The sequence below is a fragment of the Prinia subflava genome, chromosome 20, assembly GCF_021018805.1.
Source record: "Prinia subflava isolate CZ2003 ecotype Zambia chromosome 20, Cam_Psub_1.2, whole genome shotgun sequence".
NCBI lineage: Eukaryota > Metazoa > Chordata > Aves > Passeriformes > Cisticolidae > Prinia > Prinia subflava.
Window position 1 is genome coordinate 6,302,744 of NC_086266.1, and position 17,881 is coordinate 6,320,624.

A 17,881-nucleotide genomic window follows, 5' to 3' on the forward strand; every position below is an offset into this window, starting at 1 on the left:
CAGGGAGGTGGAGGGAAGTGCATTTGTATCCTTTGGTCATTATCAGGAAGCTGTCAAACAATTCTCTCAAGTATTTCCTGGCCAGAAACATTCCAAAAAATACAACTAAATGAACATATGTCCCTGTTAAGAGGTAACATGGGGAATAATGAGTGTGGAAAGCCACACTGGTCACCTGAACTCAAAGACAAGCAGCCACACATTTTTCTGGCCCTGAACACTGCTCAGTGCAAAGAGCACAGCAAAGCCCACAAAGTCCTAAATTGCTAAGTAGCATCAGCCTTTCCACAGCTGCAAGGCAAAAGCAAAGCTGACCTGATGCCCAGCTTTAAACCACTGGTCATCAAGGAGTTATTTCTGTGGGGCAGCATGAAAATACCTCCACGCATGCACGTTAATGATGGGTCTCACTGGGGTATTTTCTTTTAAATGTCTTAGCGTCATTTACTCTGCTTGTTCCATAAAGCCAAAGGTGGCAAATAGCTGGGTCCAAATCAAGACATTAAGTTTTCATGGGAATGGTGTGGTGTTGAGAGAGGGACAAAAGGAGTGTTGGTCCCAGTCCTGCAGTCTAAATGTCTTTAGTGTAGCCATAGCAGCACTACTTGCCCTGCACACTGTGGTGCCAACCAGTTTTGTAGCAATGTCCTCTGTGCCTCCTTGAGTGGCTGTGGTCTTGTGCCATCCCAAACAGGCCCTTCCTGCAGCTCTGAAGTCTTTTTGGGAAAATGAAAGCTGCTGCTGTCCTGGACAAGCCTTAAGTTAGCTGAGGAAGCCAAGCAGTCAGCCTCTTCAGCAGCTGAGGAGGATGTGCTTTAGAGCATAAACTGTTAGCAGAAAGCTGAAGGCTTTGATTCCATCTTCTGCCAAAGTTAAGCTGATGCCCAAAGGCACAGGACACAGCCTAATCAATCTGCATACAAAAGACTCTGAAGTCCATAATCAATCCCTCCAGCAAAGGAATCCAGCAGCTGCAGATTAAATGATTCAATTAGGGACTAGACCAGAGACAGGAGAATGCCTGAATTCCACCAGCACCCACCTTCTGCAGCCGGGCCACCTTCTCATAGCACCCGTCCAGCTCCTGCCGCAGGGAGCGGTTCTCCTCCGACAGGATCTCCACCATCTGCTGCGCCCTGGAAACGATGGCAAAAGGATCCACCTGCATCTGCTGGTAGGGGGAAGGGACCTGCTGGGCCCGGGGCAGCACGGAGTAGGAGTCGCTCTGCTGCTGCTGCGGGCCGAGGAAGGGCTGGCATAGTCGGTACAGATCTCCCTGATGCACTGGGTTGGACAAGAAAGGCTGCTGGGTCCGTGGCACAACGCCAGGATCTGCCTGGCTGGGAGTCAGGGGCTGCTGGTGCTGAGAAGGGGACAGCCTAGAAGGTGGTGGAGACTGGAGCAAAGTCAAAGATCCCAGGGATGTCAAGGAAGAAGTTGGGCTGTGGTGGTGAGGTGGTCTCTGTTGTAACTGCAGCTGCACATCCGGGTTCTGCCTGGAAAACAGAGAGCACAGGCTCCATCAGTCATGCACAAACCAAGGGATAAGGTGTGCAGCTCCTGTGCACAGGTCTTCCCGTACCAAAGACTCAAGTGAGGCTTTCTTCCATGTTATAACTCTGTTTTTAAAAAGCATTTCAAAAGCTAATATTTAGCAGAAATCTTATTCTAAGGGAACAAAGGTGTTTCCTCTTGAGTTTTTTTTTTACAGAAATAGTAAGAGAAAGTACATCAACAACTACTGGCTAAAATTATTTTTGTAACTTTTCTCCACACTTTGTGGATAAAACTGCTCAGCTAAGGACTGCTAGGAACAGGCTCTTTTGTTCTGGCCTTAAATGTGCCATCTGTCATCAAGAAAACAATTAATTTTCTTCTGTAAGTCAGAGACTTAAAAGCATTGGCTAAGCTTGATGCTAGTATTCCAGCACCTCTGATCTGAGCTTTCTGAAATATCAACCAACAAACTGCAGCCTGGTTAAATGAGACAATTAGAAGATCTGAAAACCAGCCTGAGAATCAGAAGCAGCATTTTCATTCGGACCTGCCCTGTCCCATGCAGGAGGTGTGTTTACTGCTCCTAACAATACCCTCTGCAGGCTATCAGAGACACATCTGACAATCTATAACATGCCTGAGTCCATCACAGAACTAAATCCAAGCTACACCCTCTCCCATTTCCCAGGCTCTGGAGATCCCCAGCTCAACTCCTGCTGCATTAGCCAAGCAAGAAATCTCGCTGAGAAGACTGTGTGGATTTATCATGCTTGGATGACCTCAGGAGGCAGGATTTGCTTTCTCCTCCAAAAACATTCAACCTTTAACTTCTCTGGATGTTCTTTATTCTAACAGTTGAAGTCCCTCCCCTCTCCACGTTGCAGCCAGTCTCTTCTTGAGCACAGAGCTCAGCCCAGAGCAGACCCAGCCTGGCAGTTCAGCGTGTCCTGAAACACTTTCTGCTGCTCTGACAAAATTTCCCACCCTTTGGGATGCAGCTGGAAAAGCACACACTGTTGTTTCACCTGGCCAGAGCTGCTGCAGAACACCCCCCTGGCTGCCTGTGCTCCCAGAAGGGACTCCTGCCCTGCAGAGGATGGACAAGGCAGCTCACAGCATTCCCACAGCACCAGGAGCCCTGGAGGAACTGACAACAGTGAGCAGAAAGCTGAGCTGGGAGCTAAAGGGTTACACAAAACACATCTCAGCACAAGTGCACTCAGTACCATCCTTCTGATCTCCAGGAGAGAAGGAATCACTCCTTGTCCCCACCGCTCACATCTGGGCATTACTCACATCTGGCAGCAGCACGGGGCAGTTCAGCAGCTCTCAGCCCAGCACAGAGTTCACTGTTTCAGCATCATGCCCCTCATGTCTCATTGCCCTGCTTCCCAGCAGAGAGACCTCCAAGCTCCCGCTCAAATTCCTTCATGGGGAAACAAATCTAGCCTTTGTTAACTAAGAAAAAACAAAGAATCGCTGCTCTAGCTGCTGTTTCTCTCCTCTCATTCAGGTGGCTGTGGTCCCTGCCAGCAGCATCATTTCAGGAGCTGTATTTCCCCAGAAATGATCATTTGCAGCATGAGGATTTCAGGGGTCATGTAGAAGAGCGATGGGCAATTAATTTCCTCAGGAATGTTCAATTTAGTAGCAGCAATTTGGTTCTTCTCTTCCCAGGGGGGCAGCTCTACTTATTGCTGCATTGATTTCATTAACTTCATTTGACAGTTCTCATAATGAAGAATGAGGCAAAACCATCACAGGCCATGCTCAAGGTCACCTGGTTTGTCTCAGGTGGTTTCCAGCTGCTTTCTTAGCTCACCCAGTTGTGTGCAGAGCTAAAACTTTGCATCCTCACACTCATCTCCTTGAGTTTATTCTTTACCTATCACCACAGCTCTGCTTTGATGCTGTAATCAATTAGGGAATAACCTTGCTGTGACATTTCATCTGTGATGACCTACAGAGTTAGATCAAAAAGAAATATGTTGCCAGTCTGCTTCATGGATGCAAAAAAAAAAAAAATTCAACTTACAAAACACTCTTTTCCACTCTGAAAACAACCTGGAGCAGTTACTCAGGGTGACTGGTCTCAGTGACTTAATCTTGTAAGCCTAGTGAGGATGATTTAGATACCAGTGTTAACAATTTGAGCTATTTGACTAAAAACATCTTGTTATTCTGTCAACAGAGACGCAGAGGCAGAACCTTGCCATCCTGAGCACCAATGATGGCCAAAGAAACACAACAGAAGCACTTTAATTCTGAAGGGACAGTGGAACTGACATGCCTTGTAATGATCCTTTTTTAAAAAAAACTATTGTAAAGAACAACTCCAGGAAATCATGGCTGAGTATTTCTAAACAGGATGCATTTCCAAGAATTCCAGCATCTTGGCTCTCACATCCAAAGCCTCTCATGATCTTGAAATTACACCAATCTTGTGGGCTCAAGCTAGAACATGAGAGTCTCTAGTTCTGTGGCATTACCAACAGCATTAGGGCTTCCAAAATGTCACAAATGCATTTATATTCCCAGCAGAATGAGATAGCACTGCTAGGTTAATACGTCCTGCCTTTAAAAAAAAGATATTTAAAAATCCTAGTAACCTCACAGTGACACCAGACTTCTTAAGATCTTGCATGCAAACTTTTACATACGCATTCAAAGAACTTTTTGGCATCCCCACTATTTATAATTTTGTCTTATAAAATACTTACATACATTTTGTGGGCAAAGAATACCTGGCTCTGGGATCTCCTTATATTTAACAAGAGAAATGAAGAAGTTATTTCTCTGGGAAAGCAATTTTGGGCTGAGAGAGTTCAGAAAGGTAAATGAAGACAATTTGGATTTTTCAAGATTTTTATGCTACGCTTCAAAATGTAAAGGTTAAAATTACTATTGGTGTCACTTAACAGTACTGCTGATAAAATGGTAGCAGAAAATTCCCCCCCATGAGAGAATGAGTCCTCAGGTAACCCCGCAATAGTAAACACAATTTTATCTGAACCAACCACTTCAGAAAAAAATGTAGACTCTCAAAACACATACACAACAAAATTGCACAATCTCCTTCCATTTGCCTCAGTGTCACAGAGAGCTGAATAAATCAAATGCAGGGGAAGAAACCTCAGAGCAATTATCCCCACAAGTGTTTGGGTTTGAAAGCATAACTTTAAGGGCCACTTCTCTGTGCACCACGCAGGGATTTCTGCTCCCTGGCATGGACCAGAGAAACACTCCACACAGGCCAAGCACAAACCTGGATTTATGGCTCTGCAACTACAAGGGTCACTGTTGGAATTTTGCAAGCTGAGAATTTTAATTTTTTTTGTGTTGATAGGTATTGGTTATTAAGAAAATATTGTATTTGATTTGAGGTTGTAGAAAAGGTTTTTTTAATTGATAGTATTGGAATTATGGGTCCATAGTTTGAATAGAAGGGTGTGATATTATATAGTGGACAATTTAGAGTTTAAGGTTTTAGTATATAGTAATATATAAAAAGTAAGATAGAGGATTTAGGGTGTAAACTAAGTTTCTTTTTCATGGGTCTGAGTGGTATTTTGTAACAGTACCTCCAATATACAGAAAAACCAGGTCACCTCAGCTTTTGAGGCAGGAAGAGAGAGACAGGGAGTCAGGGCAGCTCTGCAGCTCAGGGGTGCCCAGCTCCAGGACAGAGGGTCACACACAGGGGCTGTGGGCAGACAGCACAGTGGGGAAAGCAGAAGAATGAAGGGATCAGCAAAGGTCTCTGGCTCGTTAAGGGATTTTTTTAAAATGCCTTCCCAGCTCCTCCTGCCTGTTTCGTGTTCAAGAAGCTCCAGTTCCCCTCTCTTCCCCAGCCTCCTGCACGAACCAGGAAATGCTGACTGCGGGAGGGAGCCGGCTCCACTCCATTACACAGCCGAAATCAAACCCAGGAATTTTTGTTCTGCTGCCCAGTCATACCTGATTAGCCCCCACTTTGATGCTGCTCAGGGGAACGCAGTGCACAGAGTGATTTACTAATTATGGGACAAATTCTGCAGACCTCCCTCTCAAAAACTTTCTGTGAAGTCAGCGGGATTAATCACCACAGCAGGAGCTCAGGCACTTGGGCTCCAGACTGAGGATGGCGCTTGAATCGGAGAGACAAGGAGCTTCCTCTGCACCCAAAAATGCATCAAACAGGGCTTCCTCTGCACCCAAAAATGCATCAAACAGGGCTTCCTCTGCACCCAAAAATGCATCAAACAGGAGCTTCCTCTGAACCCAAAAATGCATCAAACAGGGCTTCCTCTGCACCCAAAAATGCATCAAACAGGGCTTCCTCTGCACCCAAACCAGCATCAGACAGGGCTTCCTCTGCACCCAAAAATGCATCAGACGGGAGCTTCCTTTGCACCCAAAAATGCATCAAACAGGAGCTTCCTCTGCACCCAAAAATGGATCAGACAGGAGACTCCTCTGCACCCAAAAATGCATCAGACAGGGCTTTCTCTGCACCCAAAAATGCATCAGACAGGAGCTTCCTCTGCACCCAAAAATGCATCAGACAGGAGCTTCCTCTGCACCCAAAAATGCATCAGACAGGAGCTTCCTCTGCACCCAAAAATGCATCAGACAGGAGACTCCTCTGCACCCAAACCTGCATCAGGCAGGAGACTCCTCTGCACCCAAAAATGCATCAGACAGGGCTTTCTCTGCACCCCAAACTGCCCCAGCTCTCGCTGTGCTGCCACAGGAGCCCTTGCAGCCCCCAGGACTCGGAGCCCAAGGCACCCCTCCTCTGCTCTTAGACTGGAGGGTTGTTTTCACTCCGAGGTAGCAGGGACAGAACCAGGCTCTGGCGCTTCACATGCGGCCAGCCCTCTTCTAAACTTTCTTTAAAATTTCCAAATAACAGCCGAGATGCCTCCGGCATGCCCGGTATTTACATTAAACCAACATCATTAGCGACATGCACTGTTCCCAAAGTCACACCGCCCAGGAGCAGGTGAGGCAAACTGTTTGCAGACTGGTTTAAACTTACCACACAGCCCATTCCTTTCCCAGACTGGGGAGGGTGAAGCATGAGAATGCTGTGAATTCCCCAATGTTTATCTTGCTCAACGAGTTTTATTTAACCGCATCATTAGGTCACCCTCAAATTCCCCCGAACAATGAGGGGGAAAACCCGCAGAAAAGGGTGTGGCCTCGGCAGCGGAGAGAAGGGGCTTTGTTTCCTTGACGCACAGTTCAAAAAATGCACACATTTACCAATCCAAATGAATCCCGATAAAGGCACAGGAAAACTGGAGACTGCAAAGACGCTCCCGATGAGAGGCAAAGGCTCTCCCCGAAGCTGTTTGCCTTTAAAATCCCCACACCATCACCCAGCTGCACCTTTAGCCACACAGAAGGTTTCTTGTCTAAATGACAATTTCTCTTAAAGCGTGTGGGAGAGGGAGGGGAATGGAGGACTCGTTCTCTTCCTTTGCTACGCTGCTCTGTAATTTATGGATTAGTCTTGCAATTGTTCTACTGCTCCAGCATTTGCTTGCAAAGGAAACCTCTCCTCTGTGCAGCTATTTAGGTTAAAAAGTAACCTCATTAGATTCCCAGTGCTTTGAAGACAAATTTCAGTTGCTTCCCCTACTGGAAACCTTGCCAGCTGAACCTTTCTCCTCCCCCTCCTTCCCCCCACAATGTTCTTTCAAAGCAGCCAGGATCCATCCAATACAGACAAAAATCACCCTGTCTAGAGGAGCTGACTGTTGGCGTGTTTTCAAATACCTCTCCCTTGAACAGCAAGCAGGCTGCATCTCACTGCATATAATATAAGGAGTATTTCTGATGCAGCAGAACCACCGAGGAGCTGTTGCCCTGTCCTGTGTGCACAGAGGTTTGAGGCCTTTGAATCTGCAAAAACATTTGCAACAAGCTTCTACAATCATTACCCCCCCTAAACCCTTTACTTCCCCTTTTCCTGGCCTCTTTATTATTTATTTAGCCAGATCAAAGGGCCTTTTCATCAGGCTTGTATGCTGCTGAAGTCATTTCAGATCACAAACAATGGTGGACAAACTCTGAAAATAGCTCCTCATAGGGCTAGGAAGGTTCTGAGCAGATTCAAACTCCCTAAAGCTCAGACTCTGCTCCCAAATACTGACTGGTTGCTTCATGCTCCCCTTAAAAGTGCAAACAAATTCACAGAGACCTCTCCATTTACATCCTCCCCTTGCTCCTCTGAATTACCCTTTCAGCTTCAAAATGAGGCCAAAATCACCAGATACCACCTGGTGTCAGGCAGAGATGAGATGTGTGGGAACAGGTAAAGTAAAGCTGGGGTTTTAGCCCACCTTAATAAAACTTCATCTTCCCACATGGACATCAGTGTTTGGCTCAAGCCAAATCCAGCTCCTTATCTAGAGGGAACCAGAACAGGCTGAGATATCAAATGATGCAAGAAAAATGAGCAAAAGCTGAATAAGCAAGTCTGGGATGAGGCACAAAGCATACCCCATTTTCCTCTCCTACACTTCTGTCCACTGAAAATAAAATTTTAAAAACACTATAGGAAGCTTAGAGGTGATTTTTGCTACCTGCACCATTATTACTTTCATTTACTTTTCCCCTTTCCTAGTGATGCAGTTTTAAGAAAAATCTTTTGTCTGGCAGATGTAATTAAATAACAACATAAGTCTCACAATAAGTAACTAACTGCAAGTTTCTACAATGAATCACGCCATAACTTTGGCTTTTGTAGCAAAGCTTTTGTGAGGCTCTGGAGCCTCAGCATTAAACTTCCCCATAGCATAAAATCAAGTTGGCTTGTTTGGGATCTTTTTTTTTTCTGTAGAAAAGCATCAGGCCTCTCTAGTCAGCTACTGAAGCAGGTACCAGTCCTTCCAGGTACTGTGTGTAGCTGAGCATAACATTTCATCTCACGTAATGCAGATGGGGTCTTTGCTGAAGGAAAACCTGCTCAGGAGTGAAGGTGGCTGAAGGAAAACCTGCTCAGGAGTGAAGGTGGCTGAAGGAAAACCTGCTCAGGAGTGAAGGTGGCTGAAGGAAAACCTGCTCAGGAGTGAAGGTGGCTGAAAGAAAACCTGCTCAGGGGTGAAGGTGGCTGAAGGAAAACCTGCTCAGGAGTGAAGGTGGCTGAAGGAAAACCTGCTCAGGAGTGAAGGTGGCTGAAAGAAAACTTGCTCAGGGGTGAAGGTGGCTGAAAGAAAACCTGCTCAGGAGCAAAGGTGGCTGAAGGAAAACCTCCCTCAGGAGTGAAGGTGGCTGAAAGAAAACCTGCTCAGGAGTGAAGGTGGATGAAGGAAAACCTTATCAGGAGCGAAGGTGATGGACTGAGTTTTACATTGTCACTCCCTACGTGGCTGCCACAGGGTTTGTTTTAAGGCCTGGCTTACCTGACTGAGCCATACTCAGGGGGATGCTGATACCTCATCATAGGCCCATCAGCTCTTCCCTGCTGGCTCATGCGATGGTCGCCATAGAAATGCCCCGAGTCCTGAGGTTTGCAGTTCATAGACGGGGTGGACACGTTTTTGTACGGGTACTCTGGGGGAGGCCCCCGCTGCTCCATCCCTTTCATGCTGGGCTGCGAAGGGGGCTGCACAGAGTTCTTGTAGAACTCATTGGAGCCAGAATTTTTGTACGGGTCGCTGGACTGCTGGGGAGAGAGCGGGGACAGCGGGGACAGCGGCGCGCTCGTGACGGGCGCGTGGGCCTTGACGCCGCTGGTGGCCAGGGACAGCTGCATCAGCCTCTCGCTCAGGGAGCGCACGTGGCCTTGCTTGAGGTCCTTCAGTCCCTCGTCCTGGTGCACCTTCCCCGGGCTCACCCGCTGCACCGTGGGCCGCCCTTCAGTCCTCATCTTCTGGTTGGTGACGCCCGTGACGTAGAAGGCGGCCCCGACGCTGGCGTGCGGCTGCCCGCGGAAATACTGCGACTGCACCTTGGCCTCCTCGTAGGTGGGCAGGTCCTCGCTGTTCTGCAGCCGTGGTGACAGCTGCTTCTCCATGATGCTGTTGTCCACCTGTATCTCCTGGCCCTGGGGCTCCTGGCGGGCAGCATGAGTCACGAGCTGGTGGTCCTGGGAGCTCAGCCCTTCGTTCTGAGAGGCGCCGGCGCTGCCGAAAGCGGGGGCATTCCCTGTGGCTTGCTGGTGTAAGGCGAGGAGGTTGCGGTTGTCATTTGGGTTCCCGTATCGGAGCTGCTCCTGCAGCAGGCGCTGTAAAACTGTCGTAGCTGCTTGCTCTTCTGAATTCCTCATCTCAAACTGTGGTGCCTTTTGGGTGGAATGTAGAAGCTGCCCTTGACCTAAGGAAAGGAGACACGGTTATTAGCGCCTGAGTGGATCGAGTGAGAGATATTCAGGAGAAACGGCTTGAAATACAGAAAAAAAGCAGGTTAGATTACCAAAGGTTCCCATAACAATGGGGGTCATCAAGGCCCTTGACCTAAGAAGGACTTGCATGCCCGGGGGGTAAAGCCTCAGAAAGGTGATGAAAGGTGACTTGAAAGTTTATAGGCAAATCAATTGACTGCAAGCTGTAGGGATGCATGCCAAATACCTCAGACAGCAAAAAAGGAGACGTGGAATTCACAGGATGATGGTAAAAATGCCTGAAACTTGTTTGCTTTATACTTAGAGTTACCAACAGTGAAATACACTTCCATATTTGTAGGCAGACAAGGATTGAAGTGTGAAATCAGCAACTTGCCAGTTTTAAGGGAAAGAAAAAAACAAAAAGAGGCCCATTGAGATAGCATATGGTTCAAAAGAAGTAAAGAAATCTCTCAGCTTAGATAAAGCAATTCATGAATACCTAGTTAGCCAGCAGGTTTTCGGAGTTATGAAATGCCCAGAGTGAGATCAGCACCTCTCCTCAGTGCTGCAGAAAACCCCAGGCACGGTGCAAGTGAGGACTCAGGAACTTCCTGCTATACAAAGGCAACCAAATCCTCACACATCTAAATATCCTCAGCGGAATGCATGCAAATGCAAGGGGAGGAAAAAGAGTTGTCTGATCTAAGGAACAGAAAAAGACCTCTGAGTGGCAGGAAAAAACACTGCGTCCCAATGAGAGAAACACAAAGAGCCAATGTCAGGCACATCCTAAGTACAGATTAAGCCAGTGGCCAACAGCAATTACGTTTTGCTCAGTCTCCCAGTGGAGTCAGGAGTGTGTCATGGAAACTCAGGCCCACTGGCCTTGCCTGAGATGAAATATCAAAAATTAATGATACCTTTGAGACATGTAACTGAAAGCAGAGCTACTTTTGAGCTAGAACAGCTCGGAATAGAGAGTAAGGCTCACTGGCTGGCCAAGCTGTGGCTCTGTCCTGAAAGCAGAACACATGTTCCTGTTCTAGAATTTTCTTTTTACACCTTTTTTCTAAGCAGAAGGTAACTCGTTCCCAACAGCTTTTTCTGTGGCAGAATCAGGAGGCCTGAAGGGTTTGCTTTGTGCTGCATCTCCACAACCTCCCTGTTTCCTCCCTTCTGCAGACCTTAACGAAGAGAAAGTTAAAATCCACCTCATTGCAGGCTGCTCACCAGGCAGGAATCCAGCTGAGCTGGAATGTGACTCCTCTGAAATCCTGTTTGAAGTGGCACATACCTTTGTCCTTCACTTGCAGTTCCCTGGTAAGGAGGAGCAGTTCTGCCACATGGGGGGACACACTCAGCCTTCCTCCTGCAAATCCAAGATCTCCACTCAGAGATGGCTTCAGGCTCCTCCTCAGCAGGCCAGATCACTTGATACTCTCCTTGCTCCCAAAATAATTCTGAGGAAAGTATTGAAAACATTATTTTAATCAGTAGATGAGACCCTAGAAATAATAAACCTCGGCCCGTATTTCATATTTTCCTTTTGTAGCTTCTTGTTTTCTCCCAGAGCCCAACAATTTTGATCCCTTTAGGATGAATGAACCCCCGTGTCCCCAGCAATCGACTCCAGCTGCTGCTTTAATCATGACCATTTCTGCTCCAAGATTAAATGTTGCCAAGTAATGCTTTGTCCCATCTGTGCCTCCAAGTGAAACAGTGATTAAAACCCGCTAATTCTTTAACTCCATTGTTTTATTTTTTGCTCAGAATGAAAGCTGCAGCACAGATGAGGATGCCCTGTGCTTATGGTTCCTTTGCCAGTGGTGCTGAGTATTTCAAACTGTGTCAGCAGAAATCCTCTGCTGGATGGTGACACGGTGAAATGCTTGATAAACTTCAACACACTGTGCCTCAGAAATGACTGTGGGAATGATCAGTTTGTGAATATTAGCTTTATTTTACAGACTGGGAAAGTCAGGGGAAGAAAAGGACACTGACAGGAGTTTATGCCAGAAATACATTGCAGAGCACAGCTCTAATTCCCAAAACACTCTTTAATTATGTTACTTTTCTCCTTCAGCATATGAAGCAGTAAAGAAATTTTAACCATTGAGAGGAGAAACAGCAGGATACAGAAAAATGTGTATTTAGGCATGTTAACAAGAAGCAGTTACTTACTGAAGGTACCCTAAAGAAAAAGGCAAGCAATGCAAAAGATGTGGAACATATTTGTGCATTCAGTGCGTTCATACTTTAAGGGAAGGCAATAAAAACAGAACTAGTGAGACTAAAAATATTCACTAATACGTATAATTTAACTTAATTTCCTGGAATGCTGCAAAAAAATAAAGTGAAGAGATGTGGTGAAGGAATGCAGACGAGGATACTTCTGTCTCTGACCTATTACAGCACAAATCCACACCCAACAAAAACTATCTCAGATCTGCAAGTTAAATACTTGAGGTGTCAACAGCAATTTCAAGGCACATGAACAATATCTAAGGAGAGAACAAGGCAGTGTTGTGTGGTGTGGTACTTCAAGATGGTGGTTGAAAAAAGCAGATAATGTCAAATTCTTAACTGGTGACTTAGCTCGAGAGGGATATATTGAAAACAGCTGCCAGCAAATATGCAGTAAAGAACCTTTAAAGCAGGCATTAAAGATAGCAGATAACTAGAGCAATTTCTAGCCTCTTTTCCCAACGTTGCACAACAGAAGTTAAGGATTCCTTGTCCCCCTCACACCAGAATCATCACTGACACTTCTTTTTTTAGGTTTTTTTTTTAAACCAAGCTGCCCTGAGCAACCCTTTTTATTAAAGCATAAAAAGGCTTTTATTATGCAATATGATGCTGCCTTTCCACCCAAAGATTTCTTTTGTCTCAACTGGAAAAATCAAAGGAGGTGGGGTGGGGGGATTGTTTATTTTTTTAATACAAAGATACAATCCAGCTTGAGATTCTGCCTCTCTGCCTTAAAGATTTTTTTTTCAATAGACAAATCCAATCTGTGCATGTTTAACTCCTTGAAATGCTCTAGGAACCATTTCACACGCAGAGCTTCACTCCTCAGCACTTCCAGCTCATTCTGCTGAGCTGATGAGGGAGGGCACAGTTCACACTGAAAACATTTGCTGGAACTGAATACTACTAATTTTAGTGTGGGTGTAAACTAGAAATCAACCTGGGAACCCAAAGCAAAAGGTGGGCTGAGATACAATATGAAGATATTCTAGCCAACTTTCTTTAAATACCAACTGGTAGCCTCTTTTTTCCAGTTTTATCCCATTATTTTTAATTAACAAAGAAAATCTTGTGCAACTAGCTTGGGTGGCAGCATTCCTGGAATCTGCTTTCTGAGCAGGCTGGAAACTCCTGGCAGAACCAATGAGTTAACTTTTCTATTAACAAAACACAAAAATGAACAGTACAATTGGTGCTGAAGCCCATGTGTTATTTATTTGGACACCAAACTCTATTTGTGTCAGGCTCTTCCAGCAATTTCGGTTTTCCCTGTGCCAAAGATGGAAATTAGTGAGATGCACTGGAAAAGTTGTTATGATAGAGCTGGAAGGAAATTGAGAAGGTTCTGTAGATACTTTAAACAGACATATTTGGGGGTTTAGCCTACATCTATGATTGATAGGGCTGAAATCAGAGTGCCAACAACTCTGTCAAACTGCATGGATTGGATGGTGCACTCTGCACAGCCACAAAGCCTAGAAACACCTTTTCCAGTGGAAAATTCAGATTTAGGTCAAATCTCATCCAAGGAACCACAGTGAGATTTCCCAGGCTGAATCAATTGTACAATTTGCTCTCAAGCATTGCAGCTCTATCATCTTACACCTCATTCTAAAATCTGGTCTGAAATTACCCCTGGTAATTTGAGGGAAAAGCTCTTGAGGAAACATCAGAACCTAGAACTGGTAAAACTAACACAGGAATTGCAAATAATGCTTCACAATGCTGAGATCAAGAATGGGCACAAAAGTGGGGTAGTGTAGGTACTATTTAAAGAAGAAAAGCCTCATGTTTGCAGGGCATTGTGTAAAAACCCAGTAGCTGAGGCTTCTGTCTTAAACATCATGTAATTATGCAGAGGAACCTTGCCAGTCCCTCGTGAGGAACGAAGATTAATGAAGAATTTAAAATGATAATACTGCCAGGCTGTAAGGAACCAAGGCATTTCTGTACAGCATGCAAATATTTTCCAGCATTATAAAAATAAACAAGCTTAGACAAGTGAGTGACTCACCACTGTTTGATGAGTGGCTCTAATGCTATAGCTCAATTAACCTGCATGGAGCAATAATAACCTCACAAGCAAAGAGAAGCATCTTTCTTTAGCTTGTGAAACAAAGAGGAATGCAAGAGTCCCTGTGAGGACAGCCTGTGCATACTTGCCCAGAATTACTGCTTAGCCAAGGAGCTAATTAGCTAACGCATCAGGTGGGATGGGAACAGGTTCACCACCTCATCAGGGCTCAGTACAATTAAGCACTTTCAGTTTTACTCCCAAGTTTTGTGTCTGCTCACACATGAAACAATCCAGTGACAGACTTCAAACTCCAGCAGCGAATTCTGTAAAGCAATTCTGGGGTTTTTCTTAAAGGATGTGCTCGTGGTGCCGCCCATCCTGGCTGGCAGCAGGGGATGGGATGCTGCCAGGTAGATGAAATTTTAGGCTGGTTTTTTTAGGTGCAGGTTCTTCTTTAGATTCTTCAGACAGACCTGCACTCAGTAATAGAGGAGGGGACAGGGAACAGCATGGAAAGGACCAGCTGTGAGGTCCCTGGGCAATACTCCCATGCTGAGTCACCCCTGGGCAATGGAATCACTCTGCTGCTCCATGGCCCACGCCAACCCCAGCAGGCTGATCCTGATCCTGCAGAATTCCCTCAACCTGTGTCTCCAAGAGTGCTGGAACTGGGGCTGTTCTGCACAAGCGCTCACTCTGGAGTGGCTGGGAGCACCAGGGACTCAGAGGCAAAATTCCCAATTATTTAATGAATAGTGGAGGTTATCACTGAATGCTCTTTGCTTCCTTTCAGTCCTTCCCAAGGAGGAGGAAGGGAGAGAATACCCACCAGGACAGCGCTGGAGAATAAAGGCTCCCAACATCTGGCGCCAACACCCAGACCTGCAAGGCAGCACTCAACAAGTCCCAGCTTTGTGAGAGAGCTTTGGCACCTGCTCCTAAGCAGGAGGAGGTTCCAGGCTCCAACCATAAACACCTCCCCAGCTCCCATTCAGCCCTCCCGGCCCTGCCAGCCTCCCTCTGCTGCCCGTGGCTCAGGTGATCCCGCAGGGTGGCACCCAGCAGGTGCATGGAGCGCTGCCAGCATTACTCATCTTCATTCCACAAGGGCAGAGTCACCGGGCAAACAAGAAAAACTTCCTTCTTTTAACGAAAAACAAGAACAATGTCACCCGCAGGGGGGCAAATAAGATGCATACCCATTGTATTAGATCATCATGCTACAGCAACATGAGAACAACTAAAGACTAGTCCGGGTTTTAACAACTCTCCCAGCCAAACTGAGCCCACCTGAGCAAGGATTAGACTGTCCCTAACCCTGTCCCTCAAACACTCGTGGGACCAGGCACAGGGAAGACTGGCAGGCCTGGAGAGAAGGCAGCAAGTTGCTTGGCCTGGCTGGAGATAAGTAAGTCAAGACATCAACATGGGAAAATCCCCTCTAAATTACATCTCAAAGGAAAAAACTGAGAAGGCCTTACTTGACCTTTGAATTACTGCTCCTCTCACTAAAAAGTATCAATTTCTTCACAGGGAAGTTCCTATAATCTTCACCAGCATAATTTAGGCTTTATATTACAAAGGAAAAAAAAACCCCAAACATTTACAAAGCCTGGTATAAACAGGAATGTGTTGTGGCTTTTAAGCATTTTGAAAAGAATACTATGGAATTTCAAGTTCCTCCATAAAATTTTAGAAGTCACAGAGGCAGGAGGATTTATTCTGAATATACCAGTCTAATAGGAAAACCAGCTGGTTTTATTGAGAATATTTCTACATGAAGACATCACACCACTCCATTACTGAGACTGTTACACAGCACTACCTAACACTGCTCACACATCTGCAGAGTCACAGCCCTTTAGGGGCAGGTACTGCCATTTCTGAGTAATTAATGAAGCACAAATTCCAGCACAGGCAGTGGAAGCTCTGCTACCAGCTCCAGAAAAGCCAAGATCTCACCTTTTAGATGTCTTCATGCTAAAACCAGCTCAAGCTCACGCCGCTTTAGCCTCTCCAGGTCTCATTTCAGAGGGCTGCCTCCCAGCACAGAGCGAGCAAGATTCATCTGCCTCAAAGCTCAGCGATTTCCAGTAATCATGCAGGACTGGGGAACTGCTGCAAGCCCCAGCCGCAGTTTGAATTCCACATCAAGCTTTGTTTTGTGTTTTTGCAAATGCTCCACTTCTCGCTGCTGCTGCTGGCACTCAGGCAGCGCCCTGCTTCTGTCGTCAGCAGCCCCTGTCCCACAACTATCCCAGCTATGCCTCAGCACCAGTTTCATTGCATTGTGTGGTTTCTCCATTCCTTCCCTGATTTAGTCCAGGCCTCTCCTCGGGGCTCTCAGATAATGAAAACCATGTGAGAGTAAAATGTAATCTTCAAACACGCAAACCAGTTTCATGTGCATTATCAGAAGGGAGCAAAATGTTGACAGTGCATCATTTGTCCCTACAGATAGGATCAGACTCTTTTAATTGCTGCTGAGATTAAAAAAAAAAAAAAAGAAAGATTGGAATCAGCATCTGCGTTAAAAATAAAATCAAAATTCGAACCTAAAAGCTGAAGCAGTCCTGAAAACAATGGAAATACGATCCCCAAACAGATATATCCTTTTTGTGCCATCTTAAGGTAGTTTTTCCTCATATGTCAGTTGTAACATCCTGAAAATTTATATCATAAGTTGACACAAATGAAAAAACATAGGTGGAGGAGGATGCAGAGAAGAAAACAACCACTATGGCCTAACTTTAGCATGGAAATTTCTGGCTTTTCTAGCAATACCACAATTTAAACTATTTTAAGCCCACATATGGAGGAGCTCTTCTTATTTCAGAATGCAGCTTCACAGAATTTAACAGGACTAACCACAGAATTCAGAAAGCAGGCAGGAATGGCCCCTCCTTTGGTCTAAGGTCTGTTTTTTGTTTTCTTTAGAAAAAGAAACAGCTAAAACACAGGTAAATTGCCAGCAATCAGCCAGAGATGCTGTGGCCCAAGGAAGGGCACAAACCCAGTGCAGTACTGGGATAGCCCAACACCACCAAGAGATTTCAGTGGGTACCATGGGTTAAAAATATGAATTAAAAATAAAACCCTACAGAAGATCCAGCCCACTGCATTTTTAGACAGCAGGGATGTTGTAAGAGTGGTTTTGGTGTTGTTCTTTTATCATAACCACCTGGGCTTCTCCTGTGCACCTTGTAAAAAACCCTTAATCACCTATAAGATGATTAATTGAGCTTCACTACCACACTGGGAGGAAGATATTACTCCATTCATTTTAGCACAGCGGTGACTGGCTAAGTCCTGGCCTACACTGATGTCTTTTGTTGCCACAACTATGTCACTCAGGGAACTGATTTCTTTCAATGCAAGTATTCCAGTAACCACTCTAAAACAGATGCAGTTACAGTAGGAAATAATTGGGTTTAGGTGTACTGCTTAGGAAACCTCGTGTAAACCACACCAGCACAACTTCTGCCTTGCTAATACAAACTTCATCACTGCTAGAAGATTCTCTGTAGTAACAGGAGCAGCAAGCAGAGATCCTGCCTAAATGGATGAAAGATGTTGGCACCCCAGGACTTGTGCAAGCAGAGGAACCTTCTGGGTGTTTTCTACAGCTGGAGAAGATACTTCTGCAAAAGATCCCCAGCAGCTGCAGAAAAATAGTTAAAGATTTAGAGCCCTAATGAACAAAATGAATTTCACTGAGTGCACAGAAAGCAGAGGTAACACACGGCTCCTTGAGCACAAAGCCAAGGTGATTAACCTTTCCTGCCCCCCTCAGAGCTCAGTCAATG

General features: G+C 45.6%; 1 protein-coding gene across 10 annotated transcripts in view; it reads right to left on the reverse strand.

Moving 5' to 3' along the window:
* Positions 1–17,881, reverse strand: part of AMOT (angiomotin) — a 60,790-nt gene that overhangs the window by 24,698 nt on the left and 18,211 nt on the right. For 9 of the 10 annotated variants that reach the window (XR_010082773.1, XR_010082771.1, XR_010082769.1 and 6 more), the window contains exons 2-4: positions 11,106–11,271; positions 8,889–9,801; positions 1,043–1,496 (exon numbers count right to left, since the gene is read on the reverse strand). Coding sequence is in view for 3 of the 10 variants with exons in the window: in XM_063416848.1 (XP_063272918.1) it covers positions 1,043–1,496; positions 8,889–9,754 (1,320 nt within the window). In the remaining 7 variants the exon portion in view is untranslated. Of the gene's footprint in view, positions 1–1,042; positions 1,497–8,888; positions 9,802–11,105; positions 11,272–16,037; positions 16,157–17,881 lie in introns of those variants that run through there. The other variant, XM_063416849.1, reaches the window with a different exon arrangement.